This window comes from Carettochelys insculpta, chromosome 2, assembly GCF_033958435.1.
Source record: "Carettochelys insculpta isolate YL-2023 chromosome 2, ASM3395843v1, whole genome shotgun sequence".
Taxonomy (NCBI): domain Eukaryota; kingdom Metazoa; phylum Chordata; order Testudines; family Carettochelyidae; genus Carettochelys; species Carettochelys insculpta.
This window is the reverse complement of record NC_134138.1, coordinates 272465805-272483867: the sequence shown is the minus strand read 5'-3', so window position 1 is coordinate 272483867 and position 18063 is coordinate 272465805. Positions and strand designations below refer to the sequence as shown.

Genomic DNA, 18063 nt, shown 5'->3' with positions numbered 1-18063 from the left:
TAGGGGGCCTAGCAATACATACTATGAACTCTTGCATTTGAATGGTTATGTTGTGTAATTAACCGTGTTATATCTGGCACCCATCTGCCTTTTCACAGTCTCGCCATTCTTGGGGCAAGAGCCTTCTGCTCCAAAACTTTTACCATCTAGAATAGCCTTTCTATAGCTCATCAACAGCACAATCTTCCCTGCATTGCCTTGCTAGTGGGCTTCAGTTTACCAGTATATAAGGAGTGAAGAGTCATACATCGCTCATCTCCATTCAATCCTAGGTTTGACTGCTAAGCCCTGCAGTGTTGGGGGAAGAGACAGTAGATCATTGGTGCTTGGTTATTAGGAGTTGAACTTTAATCTTGCAAAACAAAAAACAGTCAAGTAGCACTTTAAAGACTAGCAAAATAGTTTATTAGGTGAGCTTTCGTGGGACAGATCCACTTCTTCAGACCATAGCCAGACCAGAACAGACTCAATATTTAAGTCTGTGCCTTAAATATTGAGTCTGTTCTGGTCTGGCTATGGTCTGAAGAAGTGGGTCTGTCCCACGAAAGCTCACCTAACAAACTATTTTGCTAGTCTTTAAAGTGCTACTTGACTGCTTTTTGTTTTGATAGTGTATAGACTAGCACAGCTTCCTCTCTGTTATTATTTAATCTTGCAGTTCACTTCACATGGGCCGCAAGACAGATCTGGGAAAAATTCAGACTAACAACCTAAAGGTCAAAGGTTGTATAGCCCACTGCCAGCCATCTGACCCCAGTAGTCCACCTTGCTCCATTCATGTTAACTTGTGGTACCCATGTATATCAATAGCAAGATAGTCCCATCATTTTAGTTTGTCTAACTGGTGGGGGATGTCAGTCCTGGCATTGGCTCCTCTTATGTAGCCTCTCATGTGTGAGGCAGAACTCAAGGTTCTTCCTTTCTGTGGATCTGCTCATCTGGAAAGACTGCAAAACAAGCAGACCAATTGCTGTGATACAGCAATATGTAAACATCCCTTTGTGTCAGTGTCTCAGTGTCAGAACAGACCCTGGAAAGTCTGCACTAGCTTTGATTGACAATAAAAGGAGTTCAGGAAATTGTGATAAGAATGATTAAGAGCCTAGAAAAACTTCAGCTACATGTACCCTAAATTCTGCCACCTGGGTAGCCAAGGCCATTGACTCCTCCACCTTTGCCTCATGCTGCATAATCCATTTTTGCATTAGCCTAAAAGAATAACCTTCTTCAGTGTGAAAAGCACCAAGAACTCTTGGGAGATGCTTTTAACTTGCTAACCACATGAATTGATGACAGTCCCTTTTCTGCATCAAGACTTGAGTCATTTAATATTCAGAACCAACCAGCTCAGGTAATTAATTAGTTTCCTGTTTCAGATGCTGGGACGATGATGATGAAAATGCAGCAGTGTTATGGATCATCAAGGGACCTATACTGCTGTCTGTATTAGTGAGTGTTGCCTTTGATCTGCTAAATCCTTTGAAGGGCTGAAAGCTAAGCACATCTCTGTTCAGTAAGCCAGGGATACAGTGCCAAAAGCTGCATTTAATTTGCTTTGAATTTTAGGAAGCTGGAAATTGTTGCATAACTCTTGCTATATGGTGAGTGGCAGAGAGAGACAACTATCAGTGAATGCATAAAAATTACAATGGAAGGGGGGAATGTTGCCTTGGGACGTTGGTATATACACCTGTGTAAGCTACATGTGTGCAAAAGCAGCTAAAACTGGCCCTATTGCATCATCATCCACCGATGATACAAGGTGAATTCCTCAAAGGTTAATTTAAGGAACACGCCTAAATAAGGATACTCCTGAATCATCTATGCAGGATCATTGCACACTTGCAGGTACAGGAAAATTTAACCATACAGGCTCATTCAGGTTAACCTCGTTGTGTACAGTAAAGTCATCTATCACTTATTCATGTGTCTGGCCAGGGGATCCATCTCCAAACTGCAGGGAGGTACTTAGACTGCAATCTCTTTCAAACATGGGGTAGCTATTTGCTCTGTGTTAGTAAAGCACCTACTACAACAGGGTCTTGTCCATGACTGAGGCATATACAGGTTGAATTTCTCTTGGCTGACACCCTTGGGACCTGACCAGTGCAGAAAGAGAGAATTTGCCAGACCATGGGAAGTCAATATTTTCTAGCACATTATCAGTGCTTTCACTGCATGTTAGGCTCTTAGAAAACATTTAGGAGTAAATTACAGCTGAAAAACAGCACAGAACACAGAGAGCCAGGACTGGTGGCTGTGAACAAACTTTATGGGATCACAGGAAACTTGGCTGCACACATGATAAGTGGTCACCCAGCTAACTAAAATCATGCCAGATTATGGATGTTGCGAGACCAGAGAGTTATGGATTCTCCATCCCTTGAGGTTTTTAAGTCCTGACTGGACAAGGTCCTGGCTGGAATGACTTAGTAGGGGTTGATCCTGCTTGAAGCAGGGGACTGGACTAGATGACCTCCTGAGGTCCTTTCCAGCCCTGTGATTCTGTGATTCTGGGATTAGAGAGGTTCAACCTGTAGGCCCCACCACAATACAAATAAATAATAGTAATAAAAGGTTTGTCATATACCTGTACCTAGTAATTTATCCTCCCCCTCTTTTTATTCTTCCATTTTCTTTCCAAACACCTCTACCCAGATTCCAATTAAGCCTTTAGGATGCATGCTTAGGATGAAAATTGGCCAGTGTAAATGCAAGCAGGACATTTTCTGACTTAGAACATGTTTCAAGATCTGTCTTGTGGAACACTGTCAGATGAGCATAACTCAAAATTGCCCAAAGAGTAAAACCTATATCCATCATTGGGCATCTCCAGAAAAGTGGCCTCATTTCCCATCTCTGAGCAGGTAACCTTCTTATTTAATGTCTATGTGGAAACACATCATAACTGAAGGACAGGTTGTTTATGTAGGTGCCTAATTAAGGATCTGTGGGTGTCACTCTAGGCATCTAGATAGAAAATTGCGTGCTTCTTATTTATTTGATTGTATAAAGAATGAGAACCAGATCCTCCATGGGTATAAATGGGCATAGCAGCTTTGACTTGTATGGATCTCCATTGATTCACACCAACTGATGATCTAACTCTGTATCCTGGGGTGTTTAAAAACCCTGCCTTCTCATTGCAGATTAACTTCATTATATTTCTCAATGTCATCAGAATTCTGGTGGAGAAATTAAAATCTCCAGAAGTCAGTGGCAGCCATTCTAGCCATTTTCTGTAAGTGGATTGGCTCTGTGGTAAGATATTGTGTAGAGGGGGTGTCCCACTATAGCATCTTATTAATTACTGGGGAGAGTACTTCCCAGCACAAAAATATAAAGTAGAGTTGCCTTCTTATTTCTAAGATAAAAAATTGTTATATTTCTAGAGGCCCCAGTGTAAAATGCTCTCTGTGCTAGACCACCAATTAGGTGCAACTGGAAATCCTTCACCAAACTGTAATCAAGTGAGCTCACGCTACATGGGTTGGCGCCATGCTTTGTCACACAATTTGCCTGATCCATCTCTCCCTCCATTCCTATTTTATGCACACAAAGGCTACGTCTACACGTGCACCCAACTTCGAAATAGTTTATTTCGATGTTGCGACATCGAAATAGGCTATTTCGATGAATAACGTCTACACGTCCTCCAGGGCTGGCAACGTCAATGTTCAACTTCGACGTTGCTCAGCCCAACATCGAAATAGGCACAGCGAGGGAACGTCTACACGGCAAAGTAGCACACATCGAAATAAGGGAGCCAGGCACAGCTGCAGACAGGGTCACGGGGCGGACTCAACAGCAAGTCGCTCCCTTAAAGGGCCCCTCCCAGACACACTTTCATTAAACAGTGCAAGATACACAGAGCCAACAACTAGTTGCAGACCCTGTATATGCAGCACGGACCCCCAGCTGCAGCAGCAGCAGCCAGAAGCCCTGGGCTAAGGGCTGCTGCCCACGGTGACCACAGAGCCCCGCAAGGGCTGGAGAGAGAGTATCTCTCAACCCCCCAGCTGATGGCCGCCATGGAGGACCCCGCTATTTCGATGTTGCGGGACGCGGATCGTCTACACGTCCCTACTTCGATGTTGAACGTCGAAGTAGGGCGCTATTCCCATCCCCTCATGGGGTTAGCGACTTCGACGTCTCGCCGCCTAACGTCGATTTCAACTTCGAAATAGCGCCCAACACGTGTAGACGTGACGGGCGCTATTTCGAAGTTACTGCCGCTACTTCGAAGTAGCGTGCACGTGTAGACGCAGCTAAACTATGCTTTCGAGTTTAATGAGCTTCTGTTGCATCTGTTCTCCAGCTATTTAACCTCTCATTTCGGGTCCATTCCACCAGCCAGTCAGGCCCTTCCTAAGAGACTCAGCCCTGACAACGTCTGTAATGGTCTCTTAAAACCTCTGTGGGGACTAGCTGGCTCATGGGGTCAGTAGGCATGGAGAAATTTCAGTACTAGATTGCCAGTCCCATCCAGCCACCAAAGCATGTTGAATTATCTCTAAGTAATGAGTAGGTGGCCTGTATCCATTTCGTTATGGGCAGATGGCCCCTTGACAAGAATCACCATCACCAGTAACACCATCTGGCACCCATACCTGCTGACACAGGGAGAGGAAAAAGTTTACCAAGTCATGGAGAATGAATAATCCCATCACCATCAGACATGGTGCCTCTGCTCACACAAATAAACTGAGGACTTAACATCTTGTCTGCATGGCACATCCATGTGCATTACAGTGGTGTGATTTCTAACATGCATTAATGTGTTGTGCCGTAATCGGTCCATGTAAATCCTGATGGTACACGTGAAAATTTCCCACCTGCGCTTTCTTTATTACATACCTGGAGGGTCTAAGCAGACCAGTCAATGTGTGGTGTACCAGTGTGCTTTAGAAATCACACCTCAGGGGTAAGCAACCCCACACTGAGCACATGTGCCCTTAGTCTCAGGCTGCGTCTACACAATGAGATAAATTCAAATTTAATTCAATTAGCTCGATTTTACCACGTGACCGTCTTCACTGTAAAGACCATTAGCTTGATTTTGGGTGCACTAATGTCGAGATTACAAGATCGTAGTCACCTGACGGGTGTCGTGTCAACTCGAATTCAGAAGTTCAGTTGAAGGCCAGTGTGGAAGTGCCACGGTTTCAAATCAAATTTATTAGCCTCCAGAGGTTTCCCATACGTAACCCACAATGCCCCTCTCAGTGCTCTGCTCTGGCTGCTGCTCTCCGGTAACAGGGAGAGCCTGATTTTCCAAACAGGAGCAGCAAGACTTGAGCTGTGGGCTCATGTTAGTTTATGACAGCCTGAGAAATGGCTTCTTTCCTTCTATGCTGTTAGTAGGGTACATGCATCTACCCATTCAAATAGCCCCTGCAGGGAGTTTGCAACTCTCTGTACACTTCCTGTTTTTTTTCTGCGCTGCCGGGTGCCAGCCCCTACCCCTCTGCACCACATGGCAGCAAGGTTAGATTTGAGTGTGAACCCCGCTCCACTCCCCCACAGGTGCCACACAGTCTGGGTCTTTCCCAATCTCAGCCACATCATGTGGGTAGCCCCCAACCCCACCCAGTAAATGGTTGTGCCTGCTGTTTGGTTGCACAGGAAAGACAGGGCTTTGCTGCTGCCGTGGGGAAGTCTGCCCCAGTGGTTAAGATACTGTGGGTTTTGCTGTTGCAGGGAACAGTTTCCCCTGCTGGCTACGGTGCTTGCTGCCAATGGAGGAGAATACTGGTCATCCAGTGACACCCCTTACCCCCGTCCCACCTTGGCCCATATCTGGGCTTGCTGCCACCGGAGGAGAGCCAACAATTCTTTTTTCTGTGATGATGGAAAGCGGGATAGATGGCCAGTCGAGAACAAAGTTGCTGAACCCGTGTTGGCAATATAGTGTAGGGGGAAACCAAAAATTCTTGCCTCAGACATTCTTCTCATTCTAACATTTGGGGCCCCTGCATTATCTTCAGGGAGCACATTTCAGCAATGATGGGATGTGGGATGGGTGGCCAGAATACATTCACTGCAGCTGTGTAGGCAATGTAATGTGAGGGGAAACCAAAAATTCTTTCATGTAATTTTGAGTGTCTTTTGCATTATTTCCAATGGATCGATGTACTTTCAGGGGTCGGGAGGGGAATGATGAAAATGCAATGGGGAAGATGATGTCAAGACCAGTGAGCATACCCAGAATACTATGGGGATAAGGGAGCTGTGGGATAGCTTCCCACAATGCACTACTGCAACAGTTGATGCTAGCCAATATGTGTGCAGCAGCACTTGACTTTGCAGGGAGCACGGTGTGAAGTGAGGATGGTCAAAATCGAATTTTTAAATTCCAAAATTAGAAAATAATAAATTCAAATTTATCTTGTAGTGTAGACGCAGTCTCAGTTCTGTTAGTTTCATAGCTTCCATTAAATTAGTTGAAATGTTGCAGTACTGTCAAATCTGGCATGTTCATTTTTTTTCTTTGCATTTTTCAGGAGACTAGCTAAATCCACACTGCTCCTGATCCCACTCTTTGGCGTGCACTACATCGTATTTGCGTTCTGCCCAGAAAGCACTGGATTGGAAGCGAGACTTTACATCGAACTGGGGTTGGGCTCCTTTCAGGTATGATAAGTAAAGACAGAATTAGTAACTATCTCACCCTGGACCAGTCCAGTGAGAAGGTGACTTGAGTGCCTTAGTTAGTTAGTGTCTTGTGAAAGCTGGGGCATGGATCTGAGTGAGCTGGCTGACATTCAATGCAGAAAAAATGGAGCCAGTGACAGTAGGTGAGGAGAAATAACATCAGATGCTCTCCTGGCATTGCCAGTGCATCCACCATTCTGAGATGGAGTTCTTAATCTGCAGGTCTCGTTAGACCAGTGCTCCACAGCTGGCATGCCGTGGCACACTGGTGTGCCACAAAGTGGTGCTTAGTGTGACTCAGAGCCTCATGGCGGGAGTGCCATCCACCGCTCTGCGCCCACACCCCACTCCTTGGTGAAAGAAGTGCATGGTGGCAGCAGTGGCGGCTCCAGGGCGGCGGTGGCAGAGGCTCTGGTGAGCTGCCTGCATGGAGTTAGAGTTGGGAGACTGGGAGTGCCCGGCTCTGGGGAGGGGATTGGTTATATATATTAGGTGTGCCATGAAATTATAACAGTGCTGATGTGTGCCACGAGGTGATAAATGTTGCTGAGCACTGGGTTAGACCAGCAACTGCTTAGGTGGTGAAGCAGCAGCTGTGGCCAGGACTGCTTTTTGTGCCTTCTCATGGTCAGAAGAGTCTAGTTCTTTTGGCTGTAGATCTCGCTTCCTTCATCCGGGCCTTAGTCACTTGGAGATTCGATGACTGGAAGGTACACCTGGTGGTGCTACACACTAAGTGTATTTAAACTGGACAGGGATATGACCTCCCCATGTAGTCGGCATCACACCAATGTTTTGTAGGCAGACTGAAATACACTCATCCCTCCTTAAATGAGTACTTGATTTGCGAGGGACACACTTACCTCCCCTAGTTCACTCAACGAGTGAACTTCCCCCGCTAATATGAGACTTAGCTGCTCCCCACGTCTCCAACCCGCAGCAGCCTGATGCCCCCAGCCAGCCCAGAAGACACCAAACCGCCAAAACCTAACCCCCCCGCCACCCCTCCCCCTACCCCCAAACCGCTGAAACTTAACCCCCCCCCCCCCCCCCGCCGGCCCCATGCACCCCGAACTGCCAAAATTTAACCCCACCACCACCCCCAAACCGCTGAAACTTAAGCCCCCTGCCACCCCTGAACTGCCAAAATTTAACTCCCCGCCATGCCTGCGCACCTGAACTTCTGAAACTTAACCCCCCCGCCGGCCCTATGCACCCGAACCACTGGAGCCTTAACCCCCATGCTGGCCCCACAGACCCAACCTGCAGCAGCCTGAACCCCCCCCGACCACCCCCTGCAGATGCAACACCACACCATGTCTAAACCCTCCCTCCCACTCGTGTCCCCAAACTGCCCCCAGCCTTTAACCCCTGCACAACCCCAGGCTCGCTTACCTTTCAAAATCAGCACCACCTGCTGCCACTCTGAGCATTTGGAACCAGTCAGAGACTTTTACAAGTATTTTAGTAGGAATTTAGTGTCCCTCTTATGAGTTTTTGCCTTCGAGCACAGAGTTAAGAACCAACTGTGTTCGTAAAGTGAGGGATGAGTGTGTTGGCCTGGTACACAGGGCTAGGGAGAGTCACCATTACGGTTTTAGAAATAGAAAGAAATACCCCAATTTTCAAAACTGTCCAAGTCATTTAGGATCCCATGCCCCAGGGAAAGCCAGTGCTAACTCACTTAGGAACTGTTGAAATTCTACCTTAAAGATCTATTTTGCCACAGATGGTGTCTGTAATAGCAGTGGATGTTTTCATAGCTCTCTATTTTTCAGCCTCTTTCATTCTGGAAAGTAAGCAAGAGGGTGCTTCAGTGCACTCATGTTTTGGGTGCTCCTACCCTGTGCCTCTCCTGGTGGGGTTCTGGCCATCAGCCTTGCAGCTCTGCTGCTTGGGGTCTTGGCTGCTTGCCCCATTTCCCAGCCACCTGGCACGACAACTGTCAGTCCCCCTGTTCCAGAGTCTCCTCTGCCAGTCCTGGCTCCCACTGCCAGCACTATGTAGGGTCCCACCTGGCCACCAGGTCTGGGATCCTGGCCACTGGCCTCGCATGCTCCCAGCTGCTGGCCCCAGCTGTATGGGACATTGAGGGGCATGGACACAGATAATATGGGGGTGCTGAATGGTATGTGCCTATAATTTGATTCTAAGAGGTCAGTGTTGCTAGGCACTAGACATACTTACTGGTAAAGCTGCAGCCCAATGGAGAAAGCCTGGGGTGGGAATTTAGCTGTCCTGGTCCCATGGCATGTCTGCTCTAAATGTTCTCTCTAATAGGTCCCAGAAAGCAGTAGTGGGGAGAACCAGGAGTCAGGGCATGACCTGTTTGTTACAGAAAGAGATTTTCAGGCTGGGGGTGTGTTTAGGGGTTGTAGGAGCAGAACAATGGCTCAGTCTGTTTTGGAAAGTATTGCACCGAGGTGCTTAAAAGGACACTGCTTTGTCACACAGGTGTGATTACATGTCAGGTCACTGGCGATGCTGCTACTGACAGCCTTTGTCTTGCTATTTATAGAGATGCTGTCAAAACCCTCCGGTAGCATTATCCCCTTCTAATTCACTTTTACAAATTGTAACAAAACTTTGGCTGCCTAGGATTTCATGCTCTACAGTCAGGTCTGCATGCCAGCAGCACTGCTAGACCTCAGCTCTGCCTGCGCTAAAAAACACAGACCCTTTCTACTTGTGCAAAAGGAGATCTTGGGGTAACTGTGAGCCATATAGGGACCTTGCCACACTAGTGAGATGTTCCGATTATGTCCATTAGAGGGCAGTGGTGCACATATACCATATCAAGCCAATAGTGCTTGCTTTAAATATGTATCAGAGAGGTAGCCATGTTAGTCTGTATCTTCGAGAAAAAGAAGAAGTCCTGTGGCACCTTATAGACTAACAGATGTTTTGGAGCATAAGCTTTTGTGGGCAAAGACCCGCTTCATCAGATGCATGAGTCATCTGGGTCTCATGCATCTGACGAAGCGGGTCTTTGCCCATGAAGGCTTATGCTCCAAAATATCTGTTAGTCTATAAGGTGCCACGGGACTTCTTGTTGTACTTTAAATCTGAAAGCCATAAAAATAGTGCCACACGACCAAAATACTGACAGAAAAAATTATATAATTGCGTGTCCCCATCTAACTCATACTCTACAGCAGGGGTCAGCAACCTTTTGGAGTACCGAAATTTGACCTCTACATATGGTCCAAGTGCCAGTGATACTTTTTAATGTCACTAATAGTCCTACTTACAACAGCTTCATTAATAAATTAATTAAGCTGCAGAGATTTGTTGCTTAGGTGGCATTAGCTGGTCTTTTGTTAACCCACAAGCGGCCTGGCTTTGAGCAAGCTCTTGGCTGCATGGGGGAGGAGAGGCGGGGCTGAGCTCCCACCTTGCATGCCAATAAAATTTGCTCACATGCCACTCTTGGCACCTGTGCCGGGGGTTGCTGACCCCAGCTCTGCAATGCCCTGTGCTTCAAGCCCTGCTGTGCTGAAATTCACCTGTTTTAGAAATAACCTTTTGTTTCCTCTTTTCCTAGGGCTTTGTTGTTGCCCTTCTATATTGCTTCTTAAATGGAGAGGTAAGTAGCAAGACATGAAATTGGATAAAACCTTTGCAAATGATGGGCTTCCATTGTTTTCCTTGTGTGCTAGTTTCCAAAACAGATCGTTGTGCTTTATGTTGATCTGAAAGCATGAAGCAGCCCTTAGCTGTATTTCTGTGTCTCTCTACTTTATCTAAATTCACATAGTTCTGGCCTGCTACAGGAAGGCACAACATCAGCTGTGAAGTAGCAACTACTTGACAAGCAGTTAGGGATTACCATTTCATGAGAGTGTCTGTTCAGTTAGGGTATGTTTACACAGAGTAGGTATGTTGAAAGGCACGTCCAGGAGTCATTATGGGTGGCCTATAGCCCAATGGTTGGGTAACTCACAAGGGCTGGGGAAGATTTGAACATGTGCATCCCACAAGACTGCTGTGGGCTATATGTCAAGCCCCCTTCCACCCTCACTGGCCCTGGAAAACTAGTGAGTGTCCCACCCTAGGATGTAGGAGACCAGCATTCATGTCCCTACTCCAAAGCAGGCTAGAGCAGGTATGTGAATCTAGGGTTCCTGGCAGAGTGATGCTGGGATGGCATTGAGGGTCTTTTTGTGAGAAAGAGCTGACCTAGGTTAGGCACCTAACTCAAGGGGGCCATTCACAGCTCAGAGTCTCACGCAGAAAGAGGCACTTAGGGCTTATACCAAGGGGAAATGAATAGCTAAGAGGATCACCTTTCAAACACTTGTGTTTTACAAGGAGGAGGGAGAAAAAATATTTTTCTTAACCTCTAAGGGTATGTTTACAATTAACAGGAAATCAACCTGGTAAAAACATGCAAAATTGATCTCTCTGGGCTCTGCAGTTGACCCAGGTACTCCTGCTCCCAAGAGAAATAAGGGAGGTCAACGGGGGCAACACGTCCATTGACGTACCTCAGTGAAGACAGACCTTACAGTTGAGTGCAGATAGGTAAATTCTAGCTATGCAATTGCCTTAGCTAGAATTGCATATCTGCAGTTGACTTTAAGGTCTAGTATTGACTGAACCTGAGGGTAGGATGAAAAACAATGGACTGAAATTCCAGCAAGAGAGGTTTAGGTTGGACATTAGGAAAAACTTCCTAATTGTCAGGGTGATTAAGCACTGCAATAAATTGGCTTGGGATGGTGTGGACTCTCAATCATAGGAGATATTTAAGAGAAGGTTAGATTTCTAAATGATGTCTGGTCCTGTCATGAGTGCAGGGGACTGGACTTGATGACTTCCCAAGGTCCCTTCCATTTCCACTATTCTATGATTCTATGATTGAAGAAGCCTCATCCTTTCCCTCTGGGTTTCACTCTTGGTGACTGCCCACTCAGCATGCTGGCTTCGGAGTATCCTTTTTGTAGGTGCCTAACACTCCCCATACAATGCTTGGAGAGCCTGGAGACCTTTGTCAGGGCTGAGAATTCTGCCAACCAGAAAGGTGCATCAGAGTTAGGCATTGCAATACGTAAATTCCTTTGTGAATTGTGGTGAATTGCACCCTAGCTCGTGCCAGTTCAACTGTAAGCTATGGATTTGGTGCAGGTATCAGTGGGAGGGGTTCTCTGGCCTCTGCTGAGGAACAGGTCAGACTAGATAAGCATAATGGTACCTTCTGCCTTAAAATCTATGCCTCTATTGATTGCTTTTGCACTTCATTTTAGGTAACAAGCTATGTGAGATCATGCTAATAATAGGGACTATAATGTGCAGATTATACGTAGACTATATGATTGGTACACAGTCTGTCTTTGGAGCTTTTTAAGAACAGATTAGACAAACACCTGCCAGGAGCAATCCAGTTATTACTTAGTACTACCTCGAGTGCAGGGGGACAGGACTAGATGATGTACTGAGGTTCGTTACAGTCCCTTATACTTCACTGAGTCAATATTATTCATGGCAGACATATTCTTGTGGCTATACGAATATAATACATGTATGTACATGTGTGTATCCATCCATGCATATGGGTATGTTATATCAGTGCCCACAGTGTGCTAGGCACTATCCAAACAGGGGTTAGGGCACGGGGAACAAGAACAGAATAATATACAGGTAGGTCAACTTTATCCATTGTGACAGAATCAAAGTGGGTCTTTTAGATGAACTTGGATTTGGACAGGCTAAGGCCTTGTGGACTAGCTCCAGCAGGTCTACCTGCAAGTTGGAGGCCACACAGAAGAAAGCACAAAAACATTGTGCTAGGACCTGACGTACAGAAGGAGGTGGGCTGTGGCAAAAACTAAAAATCCATGAGATCTGCTAATTCCTGAGCACTTTTGAAAAATCAGGCCACTTGTTTAGGCACCTACATTTGGATTTAGAAACCTAACATTAAGGAGGTATTTTTGAAAACCGTAGCCTAACTGTCTGTGAAGTTGGAATAGCTGCATTAACTTAGTGTCAAAGCCTTTGTCTCTCCACCCCCCAACACCTTCCCCTTACCCGCTTTTTTTTCTTTTCCTTAGGTTCAGGCTGAATTAAAGAAGAGACTGCGAAAGTGGCAATATCAAGACTACCTGAACTTCACCCGCAGACATCGGACAATGTCTAGAGAAAACAGCCCCATTAACTACGTCACTCAGTTATCACTGCTTGAAAAAATTAGTCCAAAGAGGAAAGCATCCATCTGCCAGAGGGGCATGTCCTTTGTGTGAGCCTCTGAGATTCTGCAGTATTATATCCTGTCGAATGGAGGGGCCGCCAATATGGATTCTCTGTGGAGCTTCATGGTGGAACGCCTTGTCCTAGACATCTCCCACTCTTCACTGAGAGAATTAGGGAGGTGAACCTTCATTCCTTGAGAATTCACTCCCTTAGTTACATTGAACCCAAATCCTAAGTTGTTGTACCTCATCACAGTGCATTTGAAAACAGTTTTCAACTTCTGTAAGAGAGGGTCTAAAGAGGATGGAGAGAGGTTGCTCTCAGTACTGATGAATGGCAGAGTGAGGAGCAACAATCTCAAGTTACAGTGGGGGAGGGGTAGGTTGGATATTAGGAAAACTATATCACTAGGAGTGTGGTGAAGCACTGGAATGCGTTACCTAGAAAAGTGGTGAAATCTCCAACCCTAGAGGCTTTTAAGTCTCGGCTTGACATAGTCCTGGCTGGGATGATTTAGTTAGGGTTGGCCCTGTTTTGGGCAGGGGGCTGGACTAGATGACTTCTGGAGGTCTCTTCCAGCCCTAGGATTCTCTAAAGTTAGTGAAACTGCACCAATTTACACCAGAAAGGGAGCTGGCCCTATCTAGATACGTGATTTTGGTTGTCCAACTTGAGGCAACTTAAAACAGGACTGTGTCTCAGAATGCACAGCACATCCATCCTCTGAATACCGGTCCCCTCGAACAGGTCTCACGATTGTTAGTAATGTTTACAAATCTTAGCCAAAACCTGTTCTCATTCAGCTGTTGAAGAGAGTCTGCATTAGTGGGATCATTAATTTGGCCTATCATGGCAATTTCTATGTGCCAGGCTGGCATTCTGTTTGCTAGGTTTCAGCTAAGTATTGCTTCCTGTTTCAGCGTCCTCAGTGTCATCCACGTTAATAACAAAGTGAGATGAGTGAATGGGTAGAGCAGGGGGCTGGGAGCCAGCAAGTCCTGGCTGGGGGATGGCTTCATGGCATGGGATTGGAGCAGTCACAACCTCATTGCTTCAACTGTCCTCTCCGTAAATAGGAGGATGGAGCTTTGGGCCAAATCTTGAGGTCCTTAAGTGAAGGGGTGGAAATCTGTGCTAGGATTTCCCCTGGAGGGCTCCCTTCCCATAGTTATACTGAGGGAAGGGTTTTACCATCAGAAAGAGTACATTACAAGGCCTGTCCCCAAACCTAGCTGCAGGAATCCACAATTACTGTCTGTGCTTCTGCGGAGTGATGGCTGGCCCTGTGTTTTAGGCTCTAGTGGTTCAAGTTTGGGTTCAAGTTCTTTGTCCTCTGCAGCCTTCCTGGGTGAGCTGGCCTGAAGTGACTTGCCAGGGATTTAGGTTCCTAAGAGGGATTTCAGAAGCACCCAAGAGGCACTTAATGCTAAATGAAAGTGGTGGGAGTCAGGCACTTAGGGTTTCCTGGCAATCCCACTCTGTTTACTTCTTTGATCAACCTAGTACCTCAGCTCCCCAGCTGGAAAGTGAAACCAGTAACACTGTCCTGCCTGCGGGGGGATGGTGAGGACCAATCTATTGATGGGTGTGAGGCTCTTAGATACCAGGGTAACGAGGGAGCCTGGACATACCTCAGATGTGAAATGGTCCCACTTGCATCCTTCCTCCTCCATTTCCTAGTGGTGCAGTTCTCCTGTGGCCCCTCAAATAGGATTGTACCATGGAGCTGGCTGTGGAGTAAGGCCCTAGAGGCCCAAATCAGCTCCCCAGGCTGGGCAAGTATGACGATGAGCAGCCCCTCCCTATTTGCAGGGCCTCCCATTTCTTAACCCCAGCCAGCTCTGTCCCCATCTTCTTCTTGCTCCCCACCTGCAGATCCTGACCTCACAGAGTGGCCTCTCTCAAAATCCATAGAGATGGTAGCAGTGGCGGTTATGGGGGCAGGGGAGGGTGCTGTCTCCTATTTCCAAGTAGATGGGGACCCCTTGGCTGGAGGTTCCCCCCTAACTTTGGATCCTTTTGGCACAAGACAGCACTCAGATTTTATTCAGTTAGCTTCCGAGTGCAATTCCTGGGAGTGTGCTGGAGCAAAGGACATGGCTCAGGGTTTAGGGCTTTGTCAAGTGATCTAGGGTTGCAAAGCATTTTTAACTTGTGCTGGAAAATGTCATAATTACAACCCTCACCCACAGCCCATTTAAACCAGTGAGAAACTCTCCACGGACTTCAAGCCCTATCTCACTAGCTCTCGACCTAAAACTAGACAGGACCTTGACAGACACTCAGCAATGTGATTCATGTCATCTGTTTGTTAATTACAAACTAATCTTTCAGTTCCAGCAACCCTCATGTCTTCTGCAAGGGGTCATCACCTTATGCTATGTTTGTCCCAGGCACCGAGTAAGCTCTTGAAAAAAGGAGCATCATTTTTATCCTTTATTTAAAGTTGTCCTTGCATAATATGAGCAACTGGAAACATATTTGTGGTTCCTTTATATTGCAGACGCAGGACCATAAAATAAAAATAGCAACAGCTGATGTCACATACTAATATTTACATCTTCCTGAAATTACTGTGCAGATGGAAAATTAAACGAGACAGAAATATATTTTCTACTCTAGATCATTTTGCAGGCAGAAGGATAAAATTTACATGTGAGACATCTTCAATCTAGGGAAGATTTTCCTACAAAAGCCCCTTTCCTGCACTTGAAGTCAATGCAATTACATGCCATCAATGGGACACCACTCAGATGGGCACCCACATGTGAACAACTGCAGAACTGGGGCTGTCGGACAGAGTACAGACAACATAGGATTGGAATGGACCTCCTGGGATGGTCCTAGTGCAAGCAAAACCTGAATATAATCTCATTCATTAAGCTTCATTTTAAAACTGCCTCAGTTTCTTGCTTCCATTACTGTTATTGGGAGGATGGTTACAAACTTTCATGTGTCAGTGTCAGTTTATTTATGGCTGGTTTATCCCCATTTGCTCTTAAGAGAGCCTCTGAGAGTTGACCCGTGGCCCATGTAGACCTGAAGTGAGAGTCAGCCCTTCGGCCCAACATACGAACTTTTCCTCAAGTACACTGTTGCATTCATTTTGATAGGGTTGGTCACATGAATCAAGTTACCTATGTGCCCAAGTGTTTGTCAAACTGGACCCTAAAGGCCACGCAAGTTGAGCTGTACCTCCAGTTTCATACAGACCAGGAGTGGGCACCATAATAATAAGGGGTGACAATTTCTTAAGAGCAGTTTTCTCCCTTGTTTCCTGGTCTTTCCCCTCTTGTCTCACCTCACCACCCATGGCCGCTGCCAAGTGTCAGCCATCTTGTGTTACGTACTACATCCCACAAACCACCACAGTGCTCACAGAGTAGAAGGTTTCCCTGCTGGAGCCAAATAAGGAAGGGACGGGTGACGAACAGCAGTGGTAGCCCTCAGAACAAGATGAAGAGGTATTTTTCCTGCGCCCTTGTCCTCAGGCACTTCCCACGCTGCCCTTGGCAACCCCTATGTCTTACTTCAGCTCATCTCTCCACAGCCACCCCACATCCGTCACCCATCTGCCTTCAAGTGACTGCCACCCTTCCTACCACTCTCACAGACCTTGGAAGGCAGGCCTGTCCTTGCCCATAGACAGCCTGCCAACCTTAAACAAATCCTCACCAGCCGCTACAAATCACAAAGCAGTCACTGGAACCAGCCCCTGCAACAGTCCTCGCTGCCAACTCTGCTCACACTTCTACACCAGTGACATCATCACAGGGCCTAACATCAACCATACCCTCAGGGGCTCCTTTACCTTCACATCTACTAATATAATATATGCCATCATGTGCCAGTAATGCCCCACTGCAATTTACCTTGGCCAACCTGGACAGTGTCTCTGTAAAAGAATAAATGGACATAAATCAGAAATCAGGAATGGTAATGTCCAGAAGCCTGTGGGTGAACACCTCAATCTCCCTGGACACTGTCAAAGTTAGACTCAGACTCACAATTTATCAGACCACTCTGTTTTACTAGCAAAGCCGCTCTGCTAATACATTTAGAAGTGAGCCGCCCGAGTGGGGCTTGTGTCTCTTAATTTATACAGTTTTTTTGGAGAACAAGTTACAGACAAAAGAAGAAAAAGAGTTTAGTCACCACCCTTCGAGATCCCTGAGACCAGTCACGTATCTTCAATTACCTGCCACCCTTAACAATCTCCTTTAACAGCTTCCAGTTAACTTAACTAATTGCCCTTCACACCTTCCATTCTGATGCCTGCTTCTTAGACGCGCTGGCTCCATCTTAATTGCTTCTCCATTCAAAAGGTAACTGTCCCTACGTGTGCTCCCTCAGATACTTTGTAACATGTTTTGGCACGCCCTCTCATATACAATGTATCCAGCATGTCCCCTTATACAACGTTATACTTCTACAATGTTATACTTCCACAACGCTCAGTAGCAGATTTCAGGGTGGCAGTCCTGAAACAAAGAAATTTCAAAAATCAAATGGAGAGAGAAATCTCTGAGCTGCAATTTATTTGCAAATTTGACTCCATTAACCATGGATTAAGCAGAGACTGGCAGTGGTTTGCATCTTACAAAGGCTGCTTCTCTGCCTTGGGTATTAATATCTCCCCATTAGACTCTGACAAAGGCTCACATCCCCCTGTCTCCTCTAACTTGTTTTTTCCTCTGTTGATAAGTACTATTGATACTGGGCCATTTCCACCTTGCTGAGTAGACCTTCTCAGCTCTGGCCCTTCCTTTTACTGGGACCCCATTCTTTAAATACCCCTCTGAACCCCCCCCCCCCCCCCACTCATGCATCTGATGAAGCGGGTCTTTGCCCACGAAACTTATGCTCCAAAATATCTGTTAGTGTATAAGGTGCCACAAGACTTCTTGTAGTTCCCTTCCTACCAGTTCCCCCAGACACCATTCTTGCCCCAGTTCACCTCCCGACGTGTTTCCCCAGCCACCCTCACCCCCACATATTCTCCAGACGCTGGAGAAACATCCAGAAATGCTCTTCCTCTTCATCACAAACTACCCTACACCAGTACCTGGTACTTCCAGACACATTCCAGAACCTTGTCCTACCCTTGCCACTGCTTTAGGTCAGGGTTTATTGAGCAGAGAGTGAACTTATATGAATAATTGTTTGCAAATATATAATATGTCATTTGCAGCAAATTTCACACCTGGACTAGGGCAA

The 18063-nt window shown here is 46.3% G+C and overlaps 1 protein-coding gene across 1 annotated transcript in view; it reads left to right on the top strand.

Annotated features, from left to right (window-relative positions):
• The window catches only part of LOC142008342 (vasoactive intestinal polypeptide receptor 1-like), a 32252-nt gene extending 19356 nt beyond the window's left edge, over window positions 1–12896 (top strand). Inside the window, exons 9-13 of the mRNA XM_074985522.1 lie at window positions 1377–1449; window positions 3150–3241; window positions 6504–6633; window positions 10199–10240; window positions 12708–12896. Of these exons, the coding sequence (XP_074841623.1) occupies window positions 1377–1449; window positions 3150–3241; window positions 6504–6633; window positions 10199–10240; window positions 12708–12896 (526 nt within the window). The remainder of the gene's footprint in view (window positions 1–1376; window positions 1450–3149; window positions 3242–6503; window positions 6634–10198; window positions 10241–12707) is intronic.
• Window positions 12897–18063: the final 5167 nt, after the last annotated feature.